We start from the raw sequence: 24976 nt of genomic DNA, 5'->3' as shown, positions 1-24976 counted from the left end.
CAGGAGCTGCTGCCACGAGGCTGCCAGCAAAACCCTTCCAGTGTTTATAAAGCGATTATAAGCAGGAGGGGAATCAACTTTTTGCAAGGGTAGATGGTGATAGGACAAGGGGGAAATGGTTTTAAGCTTGAGGAGGGAAGGTTTAGATTGGATGTCAGGGGGAATCACAGAGAGAGTGGCGAGCTACTGGCACAGCTGCCCAGAGAGGCTGTGGGTGCCCCATCCCTGAGGGTGTTCAGCACCAGGTTGGATGGGGCCCTGGGCCAGATCTGGAGGTTGGTGGCCCTGCCTGTGGCAGGGAGGCTGGAACTTGATGATCCTTGAGGTCCCTTCCAACCCAAGCCATTCTGTGATGCTATGAAAACCCACAGAGCAGATGCCAGCCGGTTTTGTGGAGTCAGGATCAGGGCTATCCCTCCTGGAGCTGAGATACTGCACTGGCCCCAGGGATGGAGGCAGCACTCCTCCCTGCCAGGCAAAGCCACCCTTTCCATCTCCATTGATACCCCAATTTCCAGACTCCCACCTGCAGAGCAGGTGCCCGAAGGGTAATCCCCACACCCCTTTGCTGTGCCATTGGTTTTCCTTCTCCCTATCCCCCCAGGTCTCATCCACTCACAAGCCGGTGTGGATGCACGGCGCTTGGTGCTGCAGTGGTCAGCAGGGTCTCGGACGTGGCACCTCTCTTGGTGGCTCAGGCAGCGGTGTCTGCAAAGAGGAGAGATGACCCCGTGTCACTGCAGTGCTGCTGGCAGCCAGCCCCAAGCGGTGGTGGCCAGACCCACAGGCTGCCAGCCAGGGCCTGAACTGCTCAAAGGGACAAACTGGAGCAAGCTCTTAAGGATAAGTTTTGTTCCTCCCTGAAGGCAGAAAGGGGAAGTTAGCTTCCAGCCCCGCTCCTCTCCTCCGCGATCCTCCTCCAGAGCTGGAGCAGGAGCTGGCCCAGGGAAGGATTTGCAGGAGGAGCAATTTATGACTGCGTATGAAGTCCAGGGGGGAGTTAGATAAAGGGTGGAGAGTTATGGATCGCTTCCATCCCATTATCGGGAGGGCACAATCTGTCTGAACGGGAAGATTCAGGAGGCTGTCAGCCCGCCTCTCCCAGCGTGGCAGAAAGTGGCTTGAAAATCCAATCACTCGCTTTCCTTCAGGCCCTCCCGAATCCCAGGACTTTCACTCAGGATTTACTGAGAGCAATTTGCTCGGCTGATGCCTCGCCAGGGCTTTAGGGGACAGCTGTTTCCCTCTGGCACAGTGCAGCACAGAGCGGGGAGGGCTGTGGGTGAGCACTGTCCCCATCCCTGTGTCACTGCAGGGCCACCTGGGGCTGAATGCAGAAGCCCCCGAGATAGGATCGCCTCTCTGCCTGTGCCCTTAAAGGAAGAATCTGCTCCTTGCAGAGCCAGCCCCGTCCCATCCTGGAGTGGGACTGAGGGGACAGCTCCATGAGCAATGCCAAGCTGAGAGGTGGCTGTCACCGGCCCCAACCAGCACTACAATCAGCACACGAGGTCCTTGCCCGCCCTTGATGGGAGCCCTTCTGATGCTCCGAGGCTCAATAAAACCCTTGAGCTGATAGCAGATAAAGGCAATACCACCAAAAAGAGCTAAAAGACAGAAGGGGCGGGGGGAGCTTTGAGCACGACGCTTTCTGCCTGGGGCTGCTGGCGTTTCTAGCAGAGAGGCTTACCAGAGACTTGCTTATAATCTCTTTACAACCCGCAACGAAGCCGTCCCCGGAGCGGGCTCACGAGCACGGTGTGCATCCCAGGTAGCCAGCTCTATATTTAGAGGCACGCCCACCCACACGGTGTGTACAAACATTGCACTGAAACGCAGCCCCGGGAGACGGCGTCTCTCTGTTTGGTGACAGGAGGCACGCACTGCTCACCACTGCACGCCTCCTCACCCAGCCGGCACCTGACGTTGGGAACATCACGGCCACACGGAGTTGATCCTGCAGTGGCGTGATCCCCAAGGGATGCTGGAAGATGTGGTCCCCCACGGGGATGCAGGGCTCCAAGGGATGCAGTCTGTGTGCGCAAAGCCCGTGAGATGCAGGCACTGTCCCCTGTGGGATGTGGATGGTCCCTTTCCAGCAAAGCCTGCTCCCCATCACACAGCACATCCTTTCTGACACCAGGTAGGGAAGCCCAGAGACGAGTGCAGGGATGGGAAACACAACCTTTGCTTCCGAACCCACAGCAATCCCCCAGGGGCCTCCAGGCACCCAGAGGCCACCGCCAGCCTGCAGCACGCATCCCTGACCCAACGACCACAAAGAGCCACAACTTGTCACTGGGCTGTGCCACTCTGCCGGCCACCACACGGCTCTGTCCCCATCCACAGCTCCTGAGGGAGATGGCAGCATGGCTCCTGCAGTGCTTGCTCCATCGGGGCAGATCGCAGCCTTCCTGCTGCACGGAGACCTGGTGATGCTCTGCGTTCCTGCAGACGCTGCAGCAATTAGCTTGATCAGCCCATGCAAATCAGTTTCTATTTGAAACCAGCCGTATTTAACCTGACACGCACGGGATTTGCCTCGCTGAGTTTTCACACAGATCCGTCTCTGCAGTTTCAGGTCTGAGAGGCGACGGGGACCGGGTCCCCCCCCCCCCATGCACACTCCTTGGCTGTGCCAGGGGACAGCGGCTGCTGCGGGCAGTGACAATTGCTCAACGTCGCTGCTCCTGCGCGAGGTGACGTAGGTTCCAGAAACAAAGGGGCTCAGGCTCTGAAAAACCATCTCCTGTGGCAATGGATTATGTAATTAGATCATTCCAGTCATTTAGAGGAGCGTTTGGAGAACTGAATTTACACAGTTTAGCCTCTGGTATCACCCAGTTCAGAAGGAGAGCCCCTCCAAGGCAGCCTGGTTTGAATATGCAAATCCACCATGCACGAGAACATTCATTTCACAAAACGCGAGCCCTGAAAGCAATGCCAGTTTTCATCCATTTCTGGCTGACGTTTCATTTAATAGGCGATTAATTTGCCCCAGCATCCCCAGCAGTGTTAACAACCACATCTTCCGCCTCCCAGAATGCTGTGCCAGCACCTTCCCCTGGTGGGACCAAACCCAAATCCTCGTTATCTGTCCTACAGATAACGAGCTCCCCGGGGTAGGGTCCATCCTGATGGCTGTGCCCTGGAGCAGGCTGCTGGCCCTACCAGCAGTGACCACGCTGCTCCAGCTGCACAGCCAGTGCTGGCACCAGAACAGTTCCCTATGGTGTGTGAGGGACAGCCCTGTCCTCCAGCACCCACAGATAACCCCAAATGAACGGATGATCCCCACACCTCAACCCTCGGGCCCAATCCTTCCAAGGAACAGCACTGGGGATAACTGAGTGCTCCTCAAAGAGGACAGGGGCACCTGAGCACCCAGGAGAGCCTGGCTGGAGGGAGAGGGTGCACCTGGGGAGCCCAGCACGTGCTGCTCTCCCCTCCAAACATGCCACTCGCCTCGTTTTTTTTTTCCCCTCTTCTCTCCAACTCATCTTTTTGACACGTTCAATGATGCTCCCACAGACTGCAAACAATAGAGACTGAGTTTCAGCCAAGGCAATTTCGGAGCTGATTCAAAGCTCAAATCACCTGGGCACGGAGCAGCCAAGGGCAGACAGCTCAGCGAGTTGGGTGGAGCAGCGAGGTGCCCGGTTTCCCCCGCACAGATCAAGCCCTCCCCTGCTTGCCCTACAGTGGTCTCCAGACCCTGCTGGCACCGTTTCCCCGTGGTGCAGCCCCCTGTCCCACTGGATGCTGCGGTGCAGCGGTCTCTCGCAGCTGCAGCTCTAAGTCACTGCTTGCCAGCTCTGTGCTCTGCATACCAAGTGCCAGCTTTTGCTTCCTCGACCTTCCAGCCCTGAGGAGCAACCCGAGCCTTCCAGGCAGAGATTTTTATTTCTTTTTCCCTACAGACGCGACGTGAAAGAACTGGGACGGATGGACAGACAGGTGGGGAGAGGCGTGTGATGAGCAGACTTCTGCTGAGCGAATATATCATATCTGAACTCCTATACAGCAGGCACAGTCCTCAGCGTGACTCAGCCTGGGCACACGTGCTGCTTACCTCCCCATGGCACAGCCACCATCCCAGGAGGAGTGGGCAATGGCTGCCAGCCCACTGCCCACCCGATGGCCAGGGCACGTAGAGCCAAGGCACTGTGTGCCCAAGTGCAGCGTGCATGGAGCAGGGCTTGGAGCTGTGCAGGAGGAGCAGTACGTTCTGACACCTTGCCTGCCTCGTGGAAGCAGCTGTCAGAGCCCGTCTCGTTCCAGCTCCTTGCCCCTGTAATGTTGCTTACTGTTTGCAGGGCTGCTTTGTGTCTATTTGGCACTGATGGGGTTTGAACAGTGGGAGCTCGATGCCAGAGGAAAGCAGAGCCCAGCTGGGCAGAGCAGCACGGAGCGTGGCACCAGTGGCCCCTCACACACCCACCTCCTGCCGGGGATCCTGCTCACATCCCCATCTCATCCCCCAGCCAGCTCCTCCCTCCCAACAATCCAGACATGGGGCCAAGCATCACCCTGAGAGCGTACCCTCCAAGCCACAGCCCCTCCTGCTCCTGGGAACGAGGTACCCATGTCTCCTGTTTACCATATACGCTGTGATGCGGGAGCCAGCGACAGCTCTGGTGACAGCACGTCAGCTCTGGCTGTCCCAGGAGGAACCATCAGGCTGTCACACAGCATTAGCTGCAACATGGCCCCGTACAAAGCGCTGCAATCTGCACCGTGGGGCCGCCCCGTGCCCTGGGATGTCCCCATCCCAACGTCTGCTGCCACTTGTGCCCCCCAGCCCTGCAGTACAAAGTGCACAGATCTGCTTGCAGCACCGCTGATGCGATTTCACTGAGGGCAATTGAAGCAAACCCATTTTGCTGCACGCTGCCAACTCGGAGGGGAGGTGGTGTGACACAGCGTGGCATCTTCCTGAAGCACGGTGCCCATCTGCAGCACCCATGTTAGCACTGGGGAACATCACAGAGCTGTGCCTCGCTCCTCATCTGCAGGCAAAACCACTGCCTGCGCTCCTCACAGCTGTCACCTTGGTGCTTTTGGTGAATGACAATTCGTGCCCGCTCACAGAAACCTATCAGATGACTTTGTACGTCCTGAGTTGTACACAGGAGAAAGGGATGAAGCGTGGCCTCGGGAGCTTGCCACCCCTCTGCCTGCCCTCTCACAGCTGCAGCCCCACGAGGCTGCGCACAGCTTGATGCTCCCAGTTTGGCTCAGAGCACCAAAATCATCCCCAGAGACTCAGACCCACGGAGGTGCCAGTCTACGAGAGCAGCCATGGGCACAGCAAGATGTGTGCAGAGCCTCTCCTGCTTCTCACCTCACTGACTACATTAAAATCCTTCTGCCAGCCTGTAAAAAAAAAAAAAAAAAAAAAAAGGAATCAAAACAACGAGAAAAATCGAGTGCTCTCAGCAGATGAGCCAGTTGGTCCTTAATGCATCCTGGCTGTCAGCAGTGCGTTGTCACTGGGAGATGGGAGCTGTGAATCACGTCACGGTGAGAGGATAGGGACTGGATCTGTCCTGGGGGGCTGAGGGGCTCTTGTCAAGGTGGGGAAGAGTAGGAAGGGAGGTGGCACTCCTCTGCCATGGGGCCCTGTGATCACAGCATCCCCACCACCACAGGACAGGAGCCTTGGGTCATAGCTGACTGCAGGGGGAACAGGCTGGTGCCTGAGAGGACAGACAGCTCATCTGAGTCACGTGCTATCATTCTTCCACTCGCCGCAAACCCAATTATTCTCCTTGCAATTAAAAAGGAGGAGGAACAGAACTCTCTGACTTAGAGCATCTGCAAATCCTGGAGCCTACTGGTCCTGCTGCCTGGCCACCTGCAGCACGGCTGGCTCCTGTGAGAGGGTTCAGCTCCATCCAGCACAGCGCTGGGTCAGGGGTACCCGAGGTTATGGGCAGTGTGAGAGGTCAGCATCTGGAAGCAGTGTCCCTTTAATGCCCAGGAGGACCACGGCAGAGAGCACACAACATTGCTGGCAGTGGTGTTCCCATATCTCCTCGGTGCAGAGCTGGGGTCATCTCTACCACCCTATGCTGGTCTGGGAGATGGATCAGATCCTTCACAGCCACGAGCAGGGCTGTGCAACCAAACCAGGCATGGACAGCAAGACCCCAAGCCCGTGGTGTTACTCACTGCCTCCTTGGGAAGCAGCCTGTGCTGGAACTCAAGTAGCAAACCACATCTTCCTTAACAGCAGAAGCACCTGAGCCACGAAAGGCATTTCCACCAGCAACCCCCGTGAACAAGTGTCAGGTGAAGGAGCAAGTAATGAAGCACTGCCAATGGCTGAGGCAGAGTGGGTGCCAGCACAACCCCTCCCAGCCACGCATCCCAGCGTCGCTTTATTGGTTTTGTAAAACCCACACACAGAGCGTCGCGTCCGCCAGCATCCCCGCTGACACCTCATTTGCAAGAATATTGCTGGGGGCAGGTAAACACAGCCGAGTTATTAGTGTCAGCATTATCTGAGACAGTCTAGCTAGGACCTCATCCTGTGTGAGCAGGTAGTAGGAGAAGGCACTGACACAAAGATAACAGCCCCTAAAGGGCTGAGAGGAGGCGAACATCAGCATCCTTCTCTGATAAGAGCGTGGCACTGGAGCTGGCACCAAAGCATGCAGCTCCTGCCCCTGCACTTCTTCTCCTGCACGTCTTCTCCTCTCTGCCTGCACAGAAGGATCATCACTGGCTGCTCCACGCGGTGCATCCTGCTAATGGGGAAGGGAATTGAGTGTTTCCCAGAGAGCTTGGTGCTGGGATCTGGACTTAGCAGCATCATTCCTTGGGGAGTGCAAAGACAATGTGAACTCCAGGGGGATTAAACCTGAAGAGAACATTGGGGAGTGAGGAGAGGCCAGCACCATAGCAGGAACTGCTCACAGAATTACCTGCCAGGGTTTAGGAAGGTAAATGATGTGAGATTTCACAGAGATAAAGCAAGACTAAAGGCATCCAGGGAGATAGTCAGTGTGGAGATGCACACAGCCTGTGCTCCCTGGGGGTGCTCACACAGGAGCAAGGTTGGAGGTTGGAGCAGGTCACACATGGGTGCAAAGGCATTATGTGAGCAATGCCAGTGCAGGGCAGCAGGACAAACTGCTCCTGCTGGCAAGAGGACAGGGGAATAGCACAGCTCTGGAGCCCTCGGTCCCTGCTTAGCAGTCAGGTCAGACAGTGCCAGCCTGCTGCCTGCATGAGGACACAATGTTTTTCTCTTGCAGTCACAAAGCACAGTGGCTTTGCTGACTGTCCCCTGCCCACAGGCATCCTAGGACCTGCTGGAAGCAAGCGTGGGCTTCACGGGAGCAAGCAGCAGAAATAACTCAGGGCCAGAACAAACTGCAAGTCCCTACACTTAATGGGCAGAAACAGCTTGAGAGCCTGCAGTGCAGGCCATCAGCCCTATGGTCGTGGTCTGGGTGCCCCTAGGTACTGCCAGGACCCACACCCACTGCTGTTCTCCTGGAAACGTGGCCATGTGAGAGCTGCCTCTGGGGTGAATCATGCTGCCTGTAGCACACAGACACACCAAGTGGTCGTCACTCTGCCACCGAGCCCAGGTGCCACATGATGCAGGGAAGTCCCCCACAGAGAGGAAACTGAGGCACAGGTGAGGAAAGGAGGATGCTGGTGGTGCAGAAACCCATGTCCTACACTCGTTCAGGATGGAAACGCTGTTCAGAAGCAGAGTGCTAACGGCTGCCTTGTCACCCCTTGCCTGGGGTTGGCATTCCCTGAGGCAGCAGGCAAACCAGCTCCTAACCTGGCCTCAAGGACAGAAAAAGCCCCTCCAAAGCGATGGGATGATAAGCACCTCTTCAGAAAGGGAGCAATTACAACACAGCTTATGCAAATACCTTGGTTACTAAAATGATGCTCCTTGAATACTGAATAGGAAAGGAAAGAGACACAGCGAAGGAAAATTTGTTTAGCCATGAACTGCATGATGTGCCTTCAGAGCTCTGGGATGGGAGAAAGACCCTCCTTGGGCAGCAGGGCTTTAAGAGGACATCCCAACACACCTGGAGTGACAACAGGGAGAGGAGAGTGCTTGGCATTTCGTTTTCTTCCCAAAGCATCTTAGACAAGCGAGCATTACTCCTGTTTGCAAACTGGGGAAAACAAAGCACAGCAGGACAGATGGCTGTGAAGGAGACCCAGCGGTGCAGAGATGAAGTGCTGCTTCCTGGATGCCGAGACCAGAGCTCAAACTCCTGCACCACACTGCTTCCTACCTGCACAAACCATTCCTGAACTGGTGAATGATGATGACCCAGGACGGAGATGCCGGGGCTAGCTGTGCTTGCAGAGGAGGTGCCAAGAGATAGAAGACCAAGGAGAAGGGCAAAACTGGGACAGCAGAAGCCAACATAGGCCAGGCATTGCTGGGGTTTCTTCCAGCCTCATTCACCATGCAATGGCTCAGCTTCTCACTGCCTGCCTGGAGCACTCAGACCCCCGTCAGCCCATGCTGTCAGCACACCAGCCCTCATCCTGCCTGCAGGGAGTCACTCACCAAGTCCCACTGATGTTACACGGGGAGGAGGGGCAGCTGGCGATGCAGCACATGCCAGCAGAGCCAGCTGCTCTCTACTCTTTCCTACCCCCATCAAGCAGAGAAGCCGTAAGTCAGCAGGAATGCTCTTCACATCATCCCCGTGCTGCTGCTGCACGCTCCGACGCCAGGCAGATTTATGGGCACTGCCGAGCCGGACCGGCAGCGCAGCGTCACATCCCGCAGCACACGGCTGATGGCAGGCAGCAGCAATTTCCCCAGGCAAACGCCTCCTAGCGCAGTGCTGCCAGCCCTCTCCCATCTGAAGCACAATCCCATTGCGAGCAGTGCAGCCATCTCACACGTGGCTCAGTCCCACCTGTGAGGCGTGGTCCCAGCAACTCAAGACCTGGTCCCACCCGTGGCCACCCCACAGACAAGTTCTTCTCCACTCCCCACCCTGCCTTGCCCTGTCCTGAGCTCACGCAAGCTCAGGAGAGACAGAAAGATCAATTTGCAGTCAAGCTGAAAGAAGCGAGATGCCTCCTGCTAGGCATAAACAAAGAGTGCAAACACTTACAGCTCTCCCGTGGCACAGGCAATCCCATCTGTTACTGATACAACTCCTGTTCCCTCTAACTGCCACGGAGGACTTCTCTCAATTACCTCTAACTCTCTTATCTCTGTCTTTCCAAAATCAGGCACGCTCTGCAGCTGCAGCAAGCCCTCCCCAGCTGCCAGCTTCCAGGCACCGTGGAGGGAGTGGGGGATTTTTTGCTGCCAGCCCACTTAGAGGCATCCGTCACTGATGCAACAAGGAGCTGCTAGACTCTGCACAGTCCCTGGCTGCAGCACAGTGCTGGGACCTCTGCTTGCACCCTAGGACAAACCTGGGGCTGGAGAACTGCACTCAGAGCACAAGCCATGGATGGCAGGAGGGTACTGGCTGCATCACACCGGCTGCCCTTCCTGCCTCTTTTTTAGCACCGTGCCTTTTAATAACTCCACTTAATATTAACGTGCCATTACCAGGAGTCCTTTTAGACCAGCAGCCTTGGAGTTGCTTGGAAACTGCTTGCTGCAATGCCTGCAAGCCTCTGCTGAGAGGGCTCACAGCCAGCCCGTGCCCCGGGAACCTGGCGGAGCATCACTTGTACTCTGCTGACAGCACTCAAGAACACGGACAGCGAGGGGGGAGCAGCTGCAGAACGGCCCCACGGCACCCCGAGGCTGCAGCCAGTCCAAGCAGGCGCAGAACAGCTGCACAAAGGGACGCAGAGACCCAAGGTCTCCAGGCTGCATTTCAAAGCACACCCGGAGACAGGGAAGGGTGAGGTGCTGGAGCAGGGCGCAAGCAAAACCTGCTCTCCCTCGCCAGACTGATTTCACCAAATCTGGAAACTGAATTCAGTCATGAGGAGAGAGGGTTTTGCTGTACGTGCAAGTCTCAGCGTGGCCTTAATGGTGAAGTCACTTACCGACACCTCCGTAATACCCTATGAATAATTAGCTATCTCATCCAATTTATGGATTACCATAAAGCGCTGCCACATTTTGGAGGCAGTACTTTTTTAATGCTGTAGCAATGACAAAAAGCATCTTTTATAGCAGGAATGGCAGTGTAGGTATATCTGTTGGCTAAGGATCTTCAGTGTACTTCCCTATCTAATAGTTGTACAGACATATATACATCCCAGATTTATTCCGTAGGATTTTCTATGCTTTGCTTTTTAATTTACATAATATGTGAAAATTTCTGTATAAAATGGAGAAAGCTCTGAGCCACCAACACACACACACACACACGCATCCAGAGCTCCCTCGTCTCGCACTGCTCCCATTTCCCAGCGGTGCCAGCACTCCGGGGATCCCACAGCCACCCATTTGAGCTCTGTGGCACCAATGTGGCCGAAGAGAGACAAGACAGCAAGAAGGAACAGCTCTCCATCTGGCCCCCTGCATCCTCCCTGTGGGTGGAGGTCTGCCCACAGCCTGACAGCGTAGCACTGCTGCACATCACCCTTATACACATGTGGAGAGCTGGGCTCATCTCGTTTGTCTCTGGAAAAACAGAGCAAAGAAAACACTGCCCAGGTGTTGGGATGCAGGAGGCGTCAGGGCAGCACACAGACAGCAATCCCAAAGGGCAGAAATGTGAGCAGAGTGCTGGTGAAATGCCCCTCAAACACCACCCTGCCTGCCCCTTTCCTCCATCACTCTGTGAAACGCTGCCTTCTTCTTTTTTTTTTTTAATTTTAAATTTTGTATCGTGGAATTAGAAGTCTGATTGATATGAATATGTAACAACACGGCTTTATTAATAGCAGCTGCATTATCAGTTAGCTCCCTGCTATTGGCAGGAGATCTGGGACAATCTGTGGTTTGAAAACTAAAGAGAAATGCAACCCGCAAAGGCAGCAGCAGTGAGATAATTTCATTCCTTTTCACGGTGAGCTGGCCAGGACATCACAAGCACGACGCTCACCGACACATTGCGATAGCTCTCCCTGCCCAGCTGCAGGAGCGGGCACTGGAGCTGCTCCACGCAGCGGGGTTGGCAGCCCTGGTGCAGGCAGGAGATGCCCCTTCGTGCCAGGGAGCCCCACGGCCAGCTGCAACCTCTGCAAATTGAGGTCACGCAGTACGGAGCGCCACGCAAATCTCACTGACATGGGTAATAAACTCCCTTCGCAGTTTGCTTTCCTTACTACCCCCCCTCCCACCAGCCTGGAGGCTGAAATGAAAACAAGATTACAAAGGAGATTGGATTGGACATATTTCTGGTGTGCTATTTTAGCTGTAAATTATGCCAGCTTCATAAAACCCCAACTGTTCTTTCCCAAGATCCCTGCATAGATTGGCTTGCTGTGATCAGGACGTCGTCTGGAAAAACGCCCAAGGGGTCCAAGCATCATCAAGATGCTGCAGCACTGCACATCCATATGTATCTACATGTACACACATGCATGGCAGCACCCGAGATCTTCCTGTGGATGCTGATTAGCTAACTAATGACACGCACACGCAGGTTTTGCTATACCCAAGCCTTTGGTGATCTGACCCTACCGATCCCCCGTGATGTCTCTGCTAATGCTCAGCTCAGCCTCTGCTCCCAGGAGAGCACGGTGTCAGGCAGCAGCACCGTGCTCTGCCAAGCTGGGTGTGAGGTGTGGGGCCCCGTGTGCACAGTGGGGTGAGCTTGGCTCGCTGTGGGCAGTCCCGGGCATGGCTCAGGAGCAGGCTCTGCAGCACAAAAGGCAAAAAAAAAACAACAAAAAAAACAGCCACAGTGTGAAGTTTGCTACAGCAAAACTGGCAAGAGCTTTTGCAATTCCTCTCACGAGCAGCACTGCACCTTGGCTGTGCTCCACGACCCTGGAGGACGGCAGTGCTGCCCAAGCACACAGTGCAGCTTCGGGCCAAGCCAAGCGATGCTGCCCAGAGCTAAAAGGACAGCAGCCCACCCCACCCCACGGCTCCGACCTCTGGACCCTATCCTACCAGCACCAGCCTCCCCCAGGGTGTTTCAGCCACCAGGATGAGTTCCCAAACCTTGCAGCAGCTGTTGGGCCACTGTGAAGCAGGGCTCTCTAGTGCAGCTGTAGGGATGCACACGAGGCCAGGAGCACGCTGAACACCCCCTATTCCCTGCTCCCTCCCTACCCCAAGATTGGCTCCGTGCCTCCTGCTCCTTCCCCTCAGTAGCACGGCCAGGGCTGCCCCTCTGCTGCCACAATCCCTGTGCTGGCAGCTAGACAACAGGGACCCAGAGCAAAGCGTTCTGCCCCTTCCCAGGGACAACAGCCACACTGGAGACGCTGCCAGCAAAGCCCATGCAGGCTGGAGGAGCCCTCTTCACCCAGTTCCCATCACCTAGAGGAGGGAGCACCAGCACAGTGTGCCTTTCCCAGCAGCGTGTCTGCAATCCTCCTGTGGCTCCACCTGCTTGGAGCCCAGCCAGGTCCCACCGTGCTTTCCGCACATGGCAGCTTGCAGCCCCACCACCTGCCCTGAGAGCAGGACAAACCAAAACCCTCTCTGGAACATCAGGCACACCTTGTCTTGGCCATCCTCCTCTCACCCCCCCCCCCCTCCAGGCGTTGCTGCAGCCTCAGTCTCGCACAACTACAGTGGTTTCCCCACCTGAAGAACCCCTCCCTTCACACAGCAACCCTTCCCACGCCATTTGTGGGAAGGCCCCCACGCATCTTCTGCTCTAAGGAAGGACACAGCATCCTTCCCAGGCACTGCACACTGGCAGCAGCATTAGCTCTGCAACATCACATTGCAGAAAATGAACAGGGTGGAAGCCTCGGGCTGGACAAGACAGCAGATGGATGCAAAGGGGTTTGTGCCCAAACACCCCCTGGGTGCCACACCGTGCTCTCTGGCAGGGATCTGCATTCCCATCACATGGGCACACACACAACCCACCCCGTGATGAGCAGTCTCTGTGCAGTACACTCTGTGCCGTTCACCACCGGGACTTGGCAGAGGGCTTGTCTGCACGTGTACATATCTATCAATACAAAACCAGGCTTCCCAGGCAATCAATAATGCTATTTAAGAGATAAATCTTGGTATCGACTGACTGCTGAGGCCAGCTCCTGATTAATTTAAAAGAGAGGTAGGGAGAACGACCAGGAGCTCAGAAGTGTTCCCAGCATCACTGAGCAACCATTCTGCGTGCCGAGGCTGTGCTGGCTGATGTCTCGGAGCTGGGGGCCGTGCAAGATGTGGGGCTCCTCCTGTCCCCTTGTTATCACCACCAGAGCTGTCACGGTGCTGCTGGCTGCCCAGCCCCAGAGCTGTGCCGTATGTGGATGGATGGGGCCACATCTCAGTGGACCTGTACCTCTGCCCCCTCAGTTTTGAAGCTGGAGGAACCCTGTGGCACGGACACCGTGGATGGGTGATTCCTCAGCCCCTGGAGGCAGGGTGCTGGGAGCACGCAGCACAGCTGCAGCCATTTCAGGGAGTGAGAGGGACCATTACTGCAGCTCAGCTGCCCTCCTCCTGCTGCAGGCTCCGAGACATCACCAACACGAGGGTCCAGCATCCCCTCTTTGGTGCCAGCTCTCCCCACACCATCGCAGGCTGCTGCACCCCAGGGAGCAGGGCTCTGCCCCTATGGGATCCCCAGCTCTGAGCAGGCTGGGGGCTCTGCAAGGCATCTGCCTTCCTTGTTCTTACATAAATGCTTTCTCATTTCTGGAATGTGGTGCCTGTGGGTTGGTGCTGCCCTGGTGGATGGCACTCAGCTCACAGGGATGAACTGAGAGTTTTGTAAGGGACTTCAGTGGAAGGAGTACCAGCGGGGGCTCTGCGAGGAAGGGGCAGAGCTGAGGGCTTTGTCCTTCAGTGCCACGGAGCAGCTGCTGAGCAGGCGGTGGGAGCACCCTACAGGTGGCACAGGGCTGTGATTTGAGGCAAGATCTGATCTCTGCAGACCCAGGAACAAGTCACAGAGCCTGGCTCACTGCTCCCCAGCACACAGGTCAGCCAGCTTGGTCACAGGGGACAAAGCAACACACTGAAATGTGTGTGCATATAGTGCCTTATCTCCAGCTTGCTTTCTGCTCTGGGAGTCCCATGCTAGAGAGGACCTGATGCTAGGAGCTGATGTTCAAAGTGAGGTCTGGCTTATCTCAGCTGAGAGCACCGTGCCTCCCTCCTGCCTTGGGAACCTGGAGGCCAATGGGCCTCTGTACTGCCAACCTCCCATGCTGAGCCTTATTGCTAGCAAATGGAGACAGCCTGAGCCTGCTCTGCACCCCAGCAGGTCCTCCTACACCCACCAGCATACAAAAGAGCTGTGGTTTTGCACCTGTTCCATAGGCCTTTCCTTCTCAAATGGTCCCAAGCCCCCTCTCAGGCAGCTAGCTGCCTGCTCAGCTTGGAGGTGCGGCTGCAGGCAGATCTCCATCAGGGCAGAGCCAGCTGCTGGCAGTTGGTGGCACCTGCCCATGGCACTGGGCAGCTCAGCCCTTCCTGACACCCTGGGACAGTCCAGGACCCACAGACAGCTCCGTGCCCTTATGCTGGAGCTCTGCAGCCAGCAGCACCCCACGCAAGTGAGCTTTGCAGTGGCAGCACTCCAGGGTGCTGCTGTGCTAACCAAGCACGCATCCAACATGTTTCCCTTCCAGCCACAAAAACAGCCCAACCTGAGGTGGCTCTGGGGCACCCCGGGTGGAGACAAACACCCAAACCTCAGTGCTGGGGCAGTGGGACTTGCTTCCTCCCTGGGATTTCCAGCCAAGGAGCCCCGCTGCCTGCAAGTGCTTCTCCATGCCCCAACACCACATACATCACCAAAACTACCCGAAACTTTGCCACCAGGGAGGTGAGCCCTGGAGGCTGCAGCTCATCCACACGCCGACGCTCAGCAGGCAGGAGATGGCCCGAGACACAGCTCTCAGACCCAGACGGGGGTTATTCCCTCTTAAATCACAAATGAAATAAATAAAAATCACATTTTCTTTAATTTCTTAACATCGTTTTTGGTCACTGCTCAGGCACAATGTGGAACTGCTTGCCGCAGGATGGCAGCTCAGCATCCCTTGGGCCTGATCCAGAGCTGCTCTTGGCCCCTGGGCAGCCTTGTGCCCAGCGACGCTCTCACACACAACAAACTGCATCTGAGCCCGTGCTGGTGAGAGCTGGTTTGTCTCCCCTCCCCTCCTCCCTTCTAAAGATGGGGAAACTGAGGCATGGGTCGGTGAAAGGCAGTGCAGAGCTATCAGGTTGTTGTATGAAAGGAGAAAGATGCAAACGTTCTCATGTTGCTCTCACACTGCAGATTTCCTATGGAGGGAACCACATCTCTCCACCAGTCCCACTGCTGACAAGGAGGAAAACTCATCCCATCCCAATACTCCTATGGCAGGGAAACGGGGAAAGAACACAAACAACACAAACAAGCCCAAGCCAGGAGCAATGCGCTTTCCCCTCTGTTCTTTCAGCTCAGCTGGGTGCAATCCACAACAACAAACGCCACAACACTGGGAGAACACGGAGGGCATCGCTGCCCAGGAGCGTGCCAAGGTGACCCAGCAGCAACAGCACAGCTCCCGCGTGGGGAAAGCGGGGTTGGGGGGAGCAGCGCGGATCCCATTCAGCCCCCCCGGAGCCCTAAGAGCAGATTCCTCCTCCTGTGCCTCTGGGCTGGGCGGGTACCACCTGCAGATGCACCACGCATGAGCTACATCCGCAGCACGACGGACTAGAAAGGATGCACCCTAAGCTGCACCCTCCGGTACCCGCACAACATCACGTCTACCACCGCCGCGCGGGGCTGAAGCAGGGGCTTGCTTCAGCGCCTTCGGAGCACCCAAACCCGGGGAAGGGGGGGATGGAGGGAGCACGGGAACCCCGCAGCACGGCGGGAGGAGGAGGAGGAGGAGAACCTCCCGCATAACCTTGGCGCGGAGAGCAGAGCGAAACTCCTGCGAACTGCTCGAGACGGCAGCGGGCAGCGAGCACCTCCATCCCCCGGCTCCGCGGTCCCCCGCTCCGGGCGCACGGCGCTCACCTCGGCTCCGGCTCCGTTCCCTCCGCCGCTGCCGGTGTGGCTCAGGCGGGCGGGCACGGCCGGGCCCCTGCGGACCGCCGCCCCCATGGCTCTGCCGCCGCAGCTCCCGCACCGCCCCGCACCGCTCAGCGCGCAGCCGGTGCCCGCCGCCCCGCCATGCCGCCGGGCTGCCCTCTCCCTCCGGCCGGCGGCGGCGGGCGGCTGCGGCACCGGGCTCTGTGCCTCTGCGGGGCCGCGAGAGGCTGTGGATACGCGGGGCGGGGCCCGGGGAGAGAGGGAGGAGGGGGCGGGGGGGGGGGGGGGCGGCGGGAGGACCCTGCTCAGCTCCGGACCTGATCAGCTCCGGTGTGCGGGGTGAGCATCCCCGGGTCTGCGTGCCGTCGGGGATCCCGAGCCCGCTGCCCTGACAGCGGAGTGCCCATCTCCCCACCGCTCCTTCTGAGCTGGAGCATCTCCCCGCTGCCCACCCGCCCTCTGAACCCGGGCTGAGAGCCGCTGAGGTCCCTGCCCTGCCCGCGAGCCCGTTTCGAGGTGGCCGCCGCCAGCACCCGGCCCCGCTTGCCGTCCTTTTGTCATCCGCTCTCTCGGCGCCGTGGGACCCTTGTGCGGTTTCCCATCGGCTTCATTTGGAGCACCTTCAGAACTTGTGTGTGATGTGCGAGGCTCGCACCCCTTGCTCTTCACCCCCCTTTCCAAACGCACTGTGCTTTCTGTGCTCCCATCCATAGGTAACTCCATGGTAACCTCCTCCATTAAAAAAGAAAAAAGAAACCAACAAAAGCTCTTAAGGAAACTGTTATCTAGGCACAGAAGGAGGCTTGTGCGTGTTTCCCATTAAAACACGGGGAAGCAAGGGCTGGGGGGTGAAATTACCGTGGATTTGGGGAATTTGTACACAATGAGCTGGATAGCACCCACGGGAAAGAACGCAGACAGGTTTGCAAATCATGAATTCCTCCTTTGGAAAGCTGTCTCCCGTCCCATCGCTACTGCTCGCCTCGGTCAGGGCTCCAGCTGCTCCCTGCAGAAGTCGGACCTGCCAGCAGCATCCTGCTCCAACCTCTTACCAAAAAGCACGAGCGCTTTTGCTGCCTTCATCGCATTCCCCATCCCAGCAGCAGCTCTGTGCCTCGAGTCCCTGCAGAAATCCCACCCCGCCACGGCCACACGGTCCAGAAATCCCCCCCCCCCCCCACTGCCTCCCCGGGCACACACAGCACCCCTCGGGATGGCTCCATTCCCATATATATATATTCAAGATGAAGATATAACAAAGCTGATAGGGTTTTCTAGCTTTTAATATCACAACTTACTCCATAAATACGCTCCCCTGCGTGCACAGATCTCCCTCCCATGGCAGAGCATGAGGACGTGCTGCTTGCAGCCACCTGCTCACACACACCTTTCAGCTTTGGCTGCTGCTGCAAAGCTGCTGGAAGCACGAGCTCAGTGCCACCACCACCCGGGGGAGTTTCACCCTCTCCGTTGTTGTGCTGCTGCGGTTGTGCAGAGCTGATTTCCTGCTCTGCAGCCGGTGCTGCCAAAGGGGGACACAGCCCTCCCGCAGAGGGCTGGGAAACGTCCCCGTGTGTATGGGATAACTGCTCCAGCAGCGCACGTGGAGGACTGGGAGGTGCACACCTGGGCTTTCTCTCTCCTACGAGAGGAGCAGAGCAGCCCCCTCCTACTCCAACCCTCCAGATGGCTCCGAGCCAGAGCGAGTAGGAGAAATCACGACTACCCGATGGCTGCTTGGCAGTTGTCATGAAACAACCCAGCAGTTGTCAAAGCGGATCGCTGTCGCCTTCTGGGAGCCACGCTGTCACGACACGGCAGGACTCAGGGGTGCCCCATCCCCGGCTGCTCCACGCAGAGCCCCACGGGTGGACTGAAACCACCAGGCTGGGTTGGGGGAGCAGAGCTCAGCCCCCAGCACAGGCAGCGCTCGGTCGTAGCAGCGCTGGGCTGAGGGTACAGCATCCCTCCTGCCAGGCACTGTGGGAAGGCTGTTGTGGAATAAACATCCCATTAAGCCCAGGAAAAATAAAATTAGCTCTCTGAGCCCAGTGGGATGGGAAGCAAACAGCTCCATCGGCACTTGAGAGTGAGTGGTTTATGTAAGCAACGGGCTTACAGCAGCACGAGGGAGCAGGGCTGAGAGCAGGGGGACACCTTTCCTGGGCAGTTGTCACCTGCAGGAGACCTTTGGTGATGCTCCTCCTCGTGGGAGGCAGAGCAGTGAGCCCAGGGGGCATACTGCAAGGCAAGGAGGTTTCTCCCTGTGCTTCTCCCTCTGCCAGGGGTGTCCAAGTGCAGTGAATGTGGGGGGTATCAGGATTTTGGGGACCTGAGTTGGACTGCAGGGGCTCAAAAGGGCGGCACGTGCTCTGCTCACAGTAGTGGGGTCCTGGGGGGGAGCTGAACAGCCACTGGGCTCCATTCTTCTGCCTCTCCCCCCCCACCCTCTGTACACCTAAAGCCCATCTCCCACAGCACCTGCCTCAGCATTCTCAGTCTCCATGGGCCTCAATTAAACATGTCATTAGGAACACGTTACAGCTACAGCAAAACGACCCTTCAAACTGGAAAAAGAGCATTCTTCTCCCATAGCAAGATTGGTGCAAGCCTGCAGGAGCTTCTGGAGGCAGAGCCCCATGTTTTTGGGGCAGACAGACTGGGGCAGCTCTGGGTTCACACTGCACGCTCCCACTGGTGCAGAGATGCTGTGCACTGGGGATAATGGGATTCAGTGGGAAGCAGAATGCTAGCAGCTTGCAGGTACCAAGGAAGCCCATTCATTCTGCCGTGGATCTGCTTCCCAGCCCTGAGAAACATCATCCTCCAGTGGAGCTTCTCCGGGAGGGAGCACTCAGGATCTCTCACCCCATGCCATTAAGGAGTCGTTCAACTCACACAGCAGAATTTTTTTCCCCACCGTGGAGAGCAGGAAAAGAGCTTCCTCCCTTGCACCCATTTGCTGGCTAACAGGGAACCCATTTCCACCCCTGGGGATCTCAGCTCCATCCTGGGCTCCAGTTTCACCCTACAGCTGGGAGGATCAGCCCTGCAGGGATGCAGCACCCAGGGACCACGCTGCCCTGTGGGTGCCGTCCCAGCAGCAGAGCCAGCGGGATGGCAGCGCGGTGATGGATGGCGGCTGTCTGTACGGCTGCAGCACAATTACAGAGCAGAGCAGTGCCGGAGCCGGCCGGGGAGATGGCAGCACTCCAGCTCTGCGGCTCCTTCCTTACCTGGCTAAATTGGTCCATCTGCACAGAGCAGCCTGGCCGCCAGACAGCTCAGCCCCCTCTGAAAGCCGGAGGCATCAATACCTTTGCTAATTGGACCTGTTGCCGCGGCTGCTTTTCGCTTTGTTTCCCTTCCAGGCAGCGGCCGGGACGTGCTGGGGATATCAGAGCCCTGCCAGGCGCTCCCATCTGTGCCAGGAGGGCAGGACCTGAAACCGGCTGGAGGAGCCGAAGCCCTCCGCCCATCCCTCCCTAGCGTGTAGCTGTGAGAGGGCAGCAGGGGCTCATCCCTTGGTAGGCAGCACCCGTCCCCTCCGCGCCGCGAGTGGGGCTGTCACCGCAGACGGACCGCAGCCATCCAAGGGAGGGCTGACACACCGACGAGCTCCGCTTCCCCAGCACGCATCCTCCGGGGGAGCAGAGCCCGCAGCATGCCCACCCCTCCTTCCTCCCCTTGCCCCTCTCCCCGACTGACGGCACCGGGTCCGGAGGAGCGGATAAGCGCAGATCTGACCGCGCAGAGGAGATGGAGGCATTCCCCCGACAGCTTGGGGCGAGCGGAGAACTGGAGCTGGAGGAGCGATGGTAATTACAGTCTGTTTGCACTCACCCCCCCCCCATCGAGCAGCGGAGCTTTCCATCCTCGCACGCAGCCCTACTCCCGCTGCCAGCTCACCCCCCCAACCCCCCCCCCCCTTCCCAGCGGTGCCCCCCGCACCCAGGGGGGGACCACGCAGCGTTTACCTCGGCGATGGCTGCCTCGGTCCGTCCCCTTCTCCCTCGCCCTGTTGCTGGAGGAGCGGCGGTGAAATTACACCTCCTGCTCCACACCCCCGCGTTCCCGTACCGTCTCCTGGCCAAACCCCGTTCGTTGCCTGCTGTTATTTTTAGCTTCTGGGAGCACTCATCTTTTTCCTTAATGGCACGCATGTGCTATGAGAGGAGAGCGGACAGAGCCGCGGGTCCCAGCGCTGTGAGCATCCCCTGGGGCAGAAGGGCATCTCTTTCTCCCCCCCCCTCCTTTAACATCGCGGGCTGCCAGCCCCCACGATGTCCCCTCTGCGGGTGGGGAGCGACCACAACTCTTCTTTCACAGGGATAAACCAGGAATGCAGCAGAGATAGGGCTCCTTGCACCTGGTGCTGCTTCCATGCACCTGAGCACAGAGCACCTCCCTACCAAGGGGGAAAGGAAGGAGGACAAGCTGCCTTTTTCTCTCAGTGCCTCAATTAGGAGTCTGATTTGAGCCACCTGGCGATGCCCTTACAGGGATGAATTAAGGCCCACGAGGGTGTGTGGTGCTCAATTCCAGGTGAGGGGGAGAACTTGTGTCTGGGATTATCCCTAGCCCTCTCTGCACTCTAAGATGCGTGCCCATCAGACCACCCCTCGCTGCCAGCCAGGACTGTGGCATTACCTGCAGCCCCACGGGCAGTATGAGGAGCTCAAAGCCATCCTGCAGCTCAGCAGGAAGATAAATCAGGAGCAAAGCATAGGGCTGGCAGCTGGCTGCTGGGCAATGGCCCCTTTGAGGATGCCTCTGCTGCTCTCGGTCAGGATTTTCCAGTCATTGTAATAAAGTGAAAGCTGATTTACTGCCCTCGCCCTGTGGCTGTGGGCACAACGTGGACCTCACCTTCGGTGCTAACAAGAGCATCTAAAAGGCTTTTAGCCATAGTACCAATCAACACCAAGTAGCAGCAGGGGCTGGGGAAAGCTGGGAGAACGTATCCCTGATGATGCTGGAAATGCTTGCATGATAGTTGGAGATTCAGTGCAAACAGTGCCCTGAAGGCCAAGGGCTTTTGAAGCACAGAGGAGAGCTTTTTGGAAAGCAGGAGATGATTCATAGCAGCAGAGATGGCTGATTGCTTAGGGAAGCCTCAAACCTCAGAAACTTCCAACCCCTGTTGCATCTAATGAGGCTGCAAGCTGCCCCTCCCGGAGAAATAACCTCTCAATGACACATTCTCTCCAGTACTGCTATCCCAGCAGCCACGGATCCACAGCTGGAGGAAGTGGGGTGGTTATCTGAAATAGGATTTGGGCAGATCCCAAGCTCAGGTGGGCTCAGAGGGGAGGAGGAGCAGTCCTGCTGCATCGCAGCAGCCGGACTCCTGAACACACCCGCAGTCCACCCGTGGCCCTCCTTATTTTAATCTACACTGTGATGAATTAAACATGCTTTAATATCAAAAATGAAAGATTAGGGATCAGCAGTCACAAATCCTTCCTGCTCATTTTCTGTATTAAGCCGGTCTGCACCCAGGGCAAGCACAATCATTAGAGCCATGCAGTGATTCCTTTGGAGGCATTCAGGCGTTGAATTCTCATTCTCAGCATGCACCAGTTCCCTCCTGGGATGAATCCCTCTGCAGTGGGGATACTGGAGAGGTGGAAGTGCTGGATGGGACACAGCCGGGGCTTCCACGTCCCATGGTGGGGACAGCAGCGCCCAGGAAGGCTCTTTTGCTGCAGATGGGGAGCGTGGGGCCAGAGCTGGGGATCATTTGTGGCCATGACACTGTACCCACACTGAGCATCACCCCAGCCCCCGAGCACCACCCCCAGCCCGGAGCCCGAGCTCTTTCCTGCTCTGTTTGCAGCTCCCAGCTCTGGCCCAGCAGAGCCAGAGGCAGACATCTGCATTTCAGGCACGCAGCCGAAGCCATGGTTACACACCTCGTTCTGTTCTAAGCAGCCGTTTTCCCGAGTTGTTTATAGCTGCCCCCTGTCTTTCCACCTTTGAGCCTGGGAGGTGGCAGGTGTTTTCCCAGCACCGGCGCAGCTCTGCGGGAGGACGGAGCTGATGTGATGTGAGCTGTGATGTGCAGGTTGGAGGTGGGCGCTCTGGATGGGGCAGTGAGGCGGCTGTGTCCCCTCCTGGAGCACTTTGGGACAGCGGATCCTTTGGGGCAGGCTGCTGGAGATCTGCACATGGGGGCACAGAGGGAGAGGGGACCTCCGGCTGCGCCTCTGGAGCTTGGTGCCATCAGCCACTGCAGCACTTCGGGGGCTTGCAGATGCCTTTGAACGTTCCCCAGGAGGCACAGATCCCTCCAGGAATGCACCCCACACACATACACGCTTCCAGTGTGTTCTCTGGTTCCTTCCCCCAGCTGGGAATCCCTGTGCACACGGAGTGCTTCGCCCCGAAGGAAGCGGAGGGTTTTTCCTCTGCTGAACAGAGGAAAAAAGAGGGAAATGAGCAGCAATTCCCCAGCCCTGCGAGCACCAGGCGGCCCCATTCCCAGCTGGGTGACCCCACCTGCGTGCCATGCTGTGCCATGCTGTGCCATGCTGTGCCATGCTGTGCCATGCTGTGCCATGCCACGCCACCATCCCTCCAACCCTCATCCTCTGAAATCACAGAGCATGAAGGACTGCATTTTTAACACATTCTTTAAGGATTAAATTTCAAGGCCTCGTAAATGCCCTGAGAGGGCCGGGCATGCACACCCAGCAGCAGAGGATAAGCATCCGAGAATGGGTATTTAAAAAGGAATGAGTCACCACGGTGTTCAGATCAGTCCTGTGATATTGAGAAGCCCAATTCCTGACATCCCAACCTGGGAGAGGGACTTGGATGGAGCTGGGAGAGACCTCCCGGGGTTGTCCAAGATGAGCTTTCATAGAATCACAGAAGCGTTAAGGTTGGAAAAAGCCATGGAGTCCAACCCCAACCCCACCCCCACTGACCACGTCAATGAAACACATCAGCCACCATCAGTAGGGCTGGGGTGCTGCTGGGGGGCCCCAAACACCGCCTGCTGCAGCATGGGGAAAGCAGAGGACTGCATTTATATTTAGATGCAAAGCATTTTTGTTTCCCTCTTTTACAGAGATGGGCTGAAAGGAGTGAGAACAGACGATGCTGTTGAATTCCTGATCCAACACTTCAGATGTGTGCCATCAGAATAGCGGTGCAAACAGATCCTGTGGGAACCCACAGCTCTGGGTCTCTCTCTCTCTCGAAGCCCCGAACAGGAGCTGCAGTGCTGGGAGCAGTGCCCTGCTTGCGTGAAAAGCATGGAAATGCCTTCTGATGTTCCCTTTGAATCAACCCTCTCTCCTCCTCCTCGTCCCCAAGGCGCTCTTAATAAAGCCAGAGGGGGAAAAAGTTGTTTGAGTGGATTGTAAATGAGCAGGATCTTATGATCCACCTGCTTCCTTTTTGGATTTACTCTGTAATCGTGTTTAGAAGCACAATACCGAGCTCTGGAGCAACCAGTCAGTGACCAATAGCTGCAAGAGCCCCTTCTGCTCTGCCACCATCCCCCATCATCCTGCTCATGTGCTGGAGCTGTTGGGTGGGAAGGTGCTGTGCTGGAAGCCCAGCGTGGTCCCCTCCACATGTGTGGGATTGGGGCCAGGGATGGGACACAGCCCCACGTGTACTGGGTCACCTCCTCTCCTGCTCAGCCCAGTGCAAACCCAAACCCCATGTGCAGAGTGGGGAGCAAATTCCCCTTCCATGGGCAGATGCCAGCTCCTGCTGGTAATTAACACGGCCACTCTCTCCTGGGACCTCAAATCTGATGGTTTCTCACTGTTCTTTTGCATTTTGCATTGGGCACATAGGGCTCCATGCTGCAGGCTGTGCATCCTCGGGATCCCCACACACAGCCCCAAAGGCAGTTGGTGTAAGGATAGGCACGGGTTCCCCGGTGGGTGGTGACACAGCCGTCCCCAGCTGCTGTCCTGGCTGTCCTGGCAGCTCCACCTGCCTGGGCACTGCGGTGGGCAAGCAGAAATGAATGGAAAGCAGCAGCAGAACATCAAAGGCAGTAAGTGCTCCCATTGTATGGCAGCATGGACCTCCAAACCGCTCACTGAAAGAGCACAGCCGGCCCCAGCTGAGCCCGTAGATAAAGGTAACTGCAGCCCGGCGTGGTTACAGCTCTAATAAAGCAATGAATGGTGATGATACTCCCCCCACTGCAGCTGGAAAACCAGGTCGGGCTGCAATCACTTTAGAAGCACTAATTGGGGAGGTTGGCTTCTTCCCATCGTCACCGTGCGGTCGCTGAGCGGTGTAAGGGGAGAAGCACAGGGGTGGGAGCAGGAAACGCAGCACCTCCTGGGGAGCTGGAGCCCTCCTCCAGGGCATCTCCATTCTGCTCAGCCTCGCCAGTCCTGCAGCTCTTCAACAAGAAGTGGGAAGATTTCAGAGGCAGCGGGAGGGTTCTCATGGAGAATGAAAGGAGTCACCTGCAGTGACAAAGAGAAGAGCCGGCGCTGGGAGCACAGCGGGGAGGAGAGGTGTGAGGAGGATGAGATCTGAGGAGGAAGAAGCATGGTATTGTCTGGGCACACGCACACAGGGCACACACCGGGGCTGTGCTGGCAGCAGTGGGGCTGCTGTGAGCAGAACGTGCTCAGCAGAACATCAGCATCCTCCAGAGGGGATCCCCCAACAGCCACAGAGCTCAGAGAGAGCAGGAGAGGAGAGGAGAGGCACACATTGCCACCTCAGCCCTCTGACCCCAGGTGCATATTGAGGCTGAAGGCAGCAGCGCTGACAGTGGGTGGATAGCCCCATAGAAAGCTCAGTCCCCTGGGAAATTTGAGACTGGTTCCAGTTCCTGGAGTGCAGAAGCAGCTCAAACAAGTGGGAAATGCACAACCAGAGCACAGCCAGATGTGCTCAGCCCACCC

At 57.2% G+C, this 24976-nt stretch overlaps 1 protein-coding gene across 1 annotated transcript in view; it reads right to left on the bottom strand.

The window, feature by feature from the left end:
• Positions 1 to 15487: 15487 nt before the first annotated feature.
• HDAC8 (histone deacetylase 8) overlaps positions 15488 to 24976 on the bottom strand; it is a 43664-nt gene continuing 34175 nt past the window's right edge. Inside the window, exon 10 of the mRNA XM_065729297.1 lies at positions 15488 to 15501. Coding sequence (XP_065585369.1) covers positions 15498 to 15501 — 4 coding nt within the window. The 3' untranslated portion in view covers positions 15488 to 15497. The remainder of the gene's footprint in view (positions 15502 to 24976) is intronic.

This window comes from Cyrtonyx montezumae, unplaced genomic scaffold (assembly GCF_038088225.1).
Source record: "Cyrtonyx montezumae isolate F1298 unplaced genomic scaffold, pur_monq_1.0 scaffold_11, whole genome shotgun sequence".
Taxonomy (NCBI): domain Eukaryota; kingdom Metazoa; phylum Chordata; class Aves; order Galliformes; family Odontophoridae; genus Cyrtonyx; species Cyrtonyx montezumae.
This window is presented reverse-complemented; position numbering and strand designations above follow the sequence as displayed.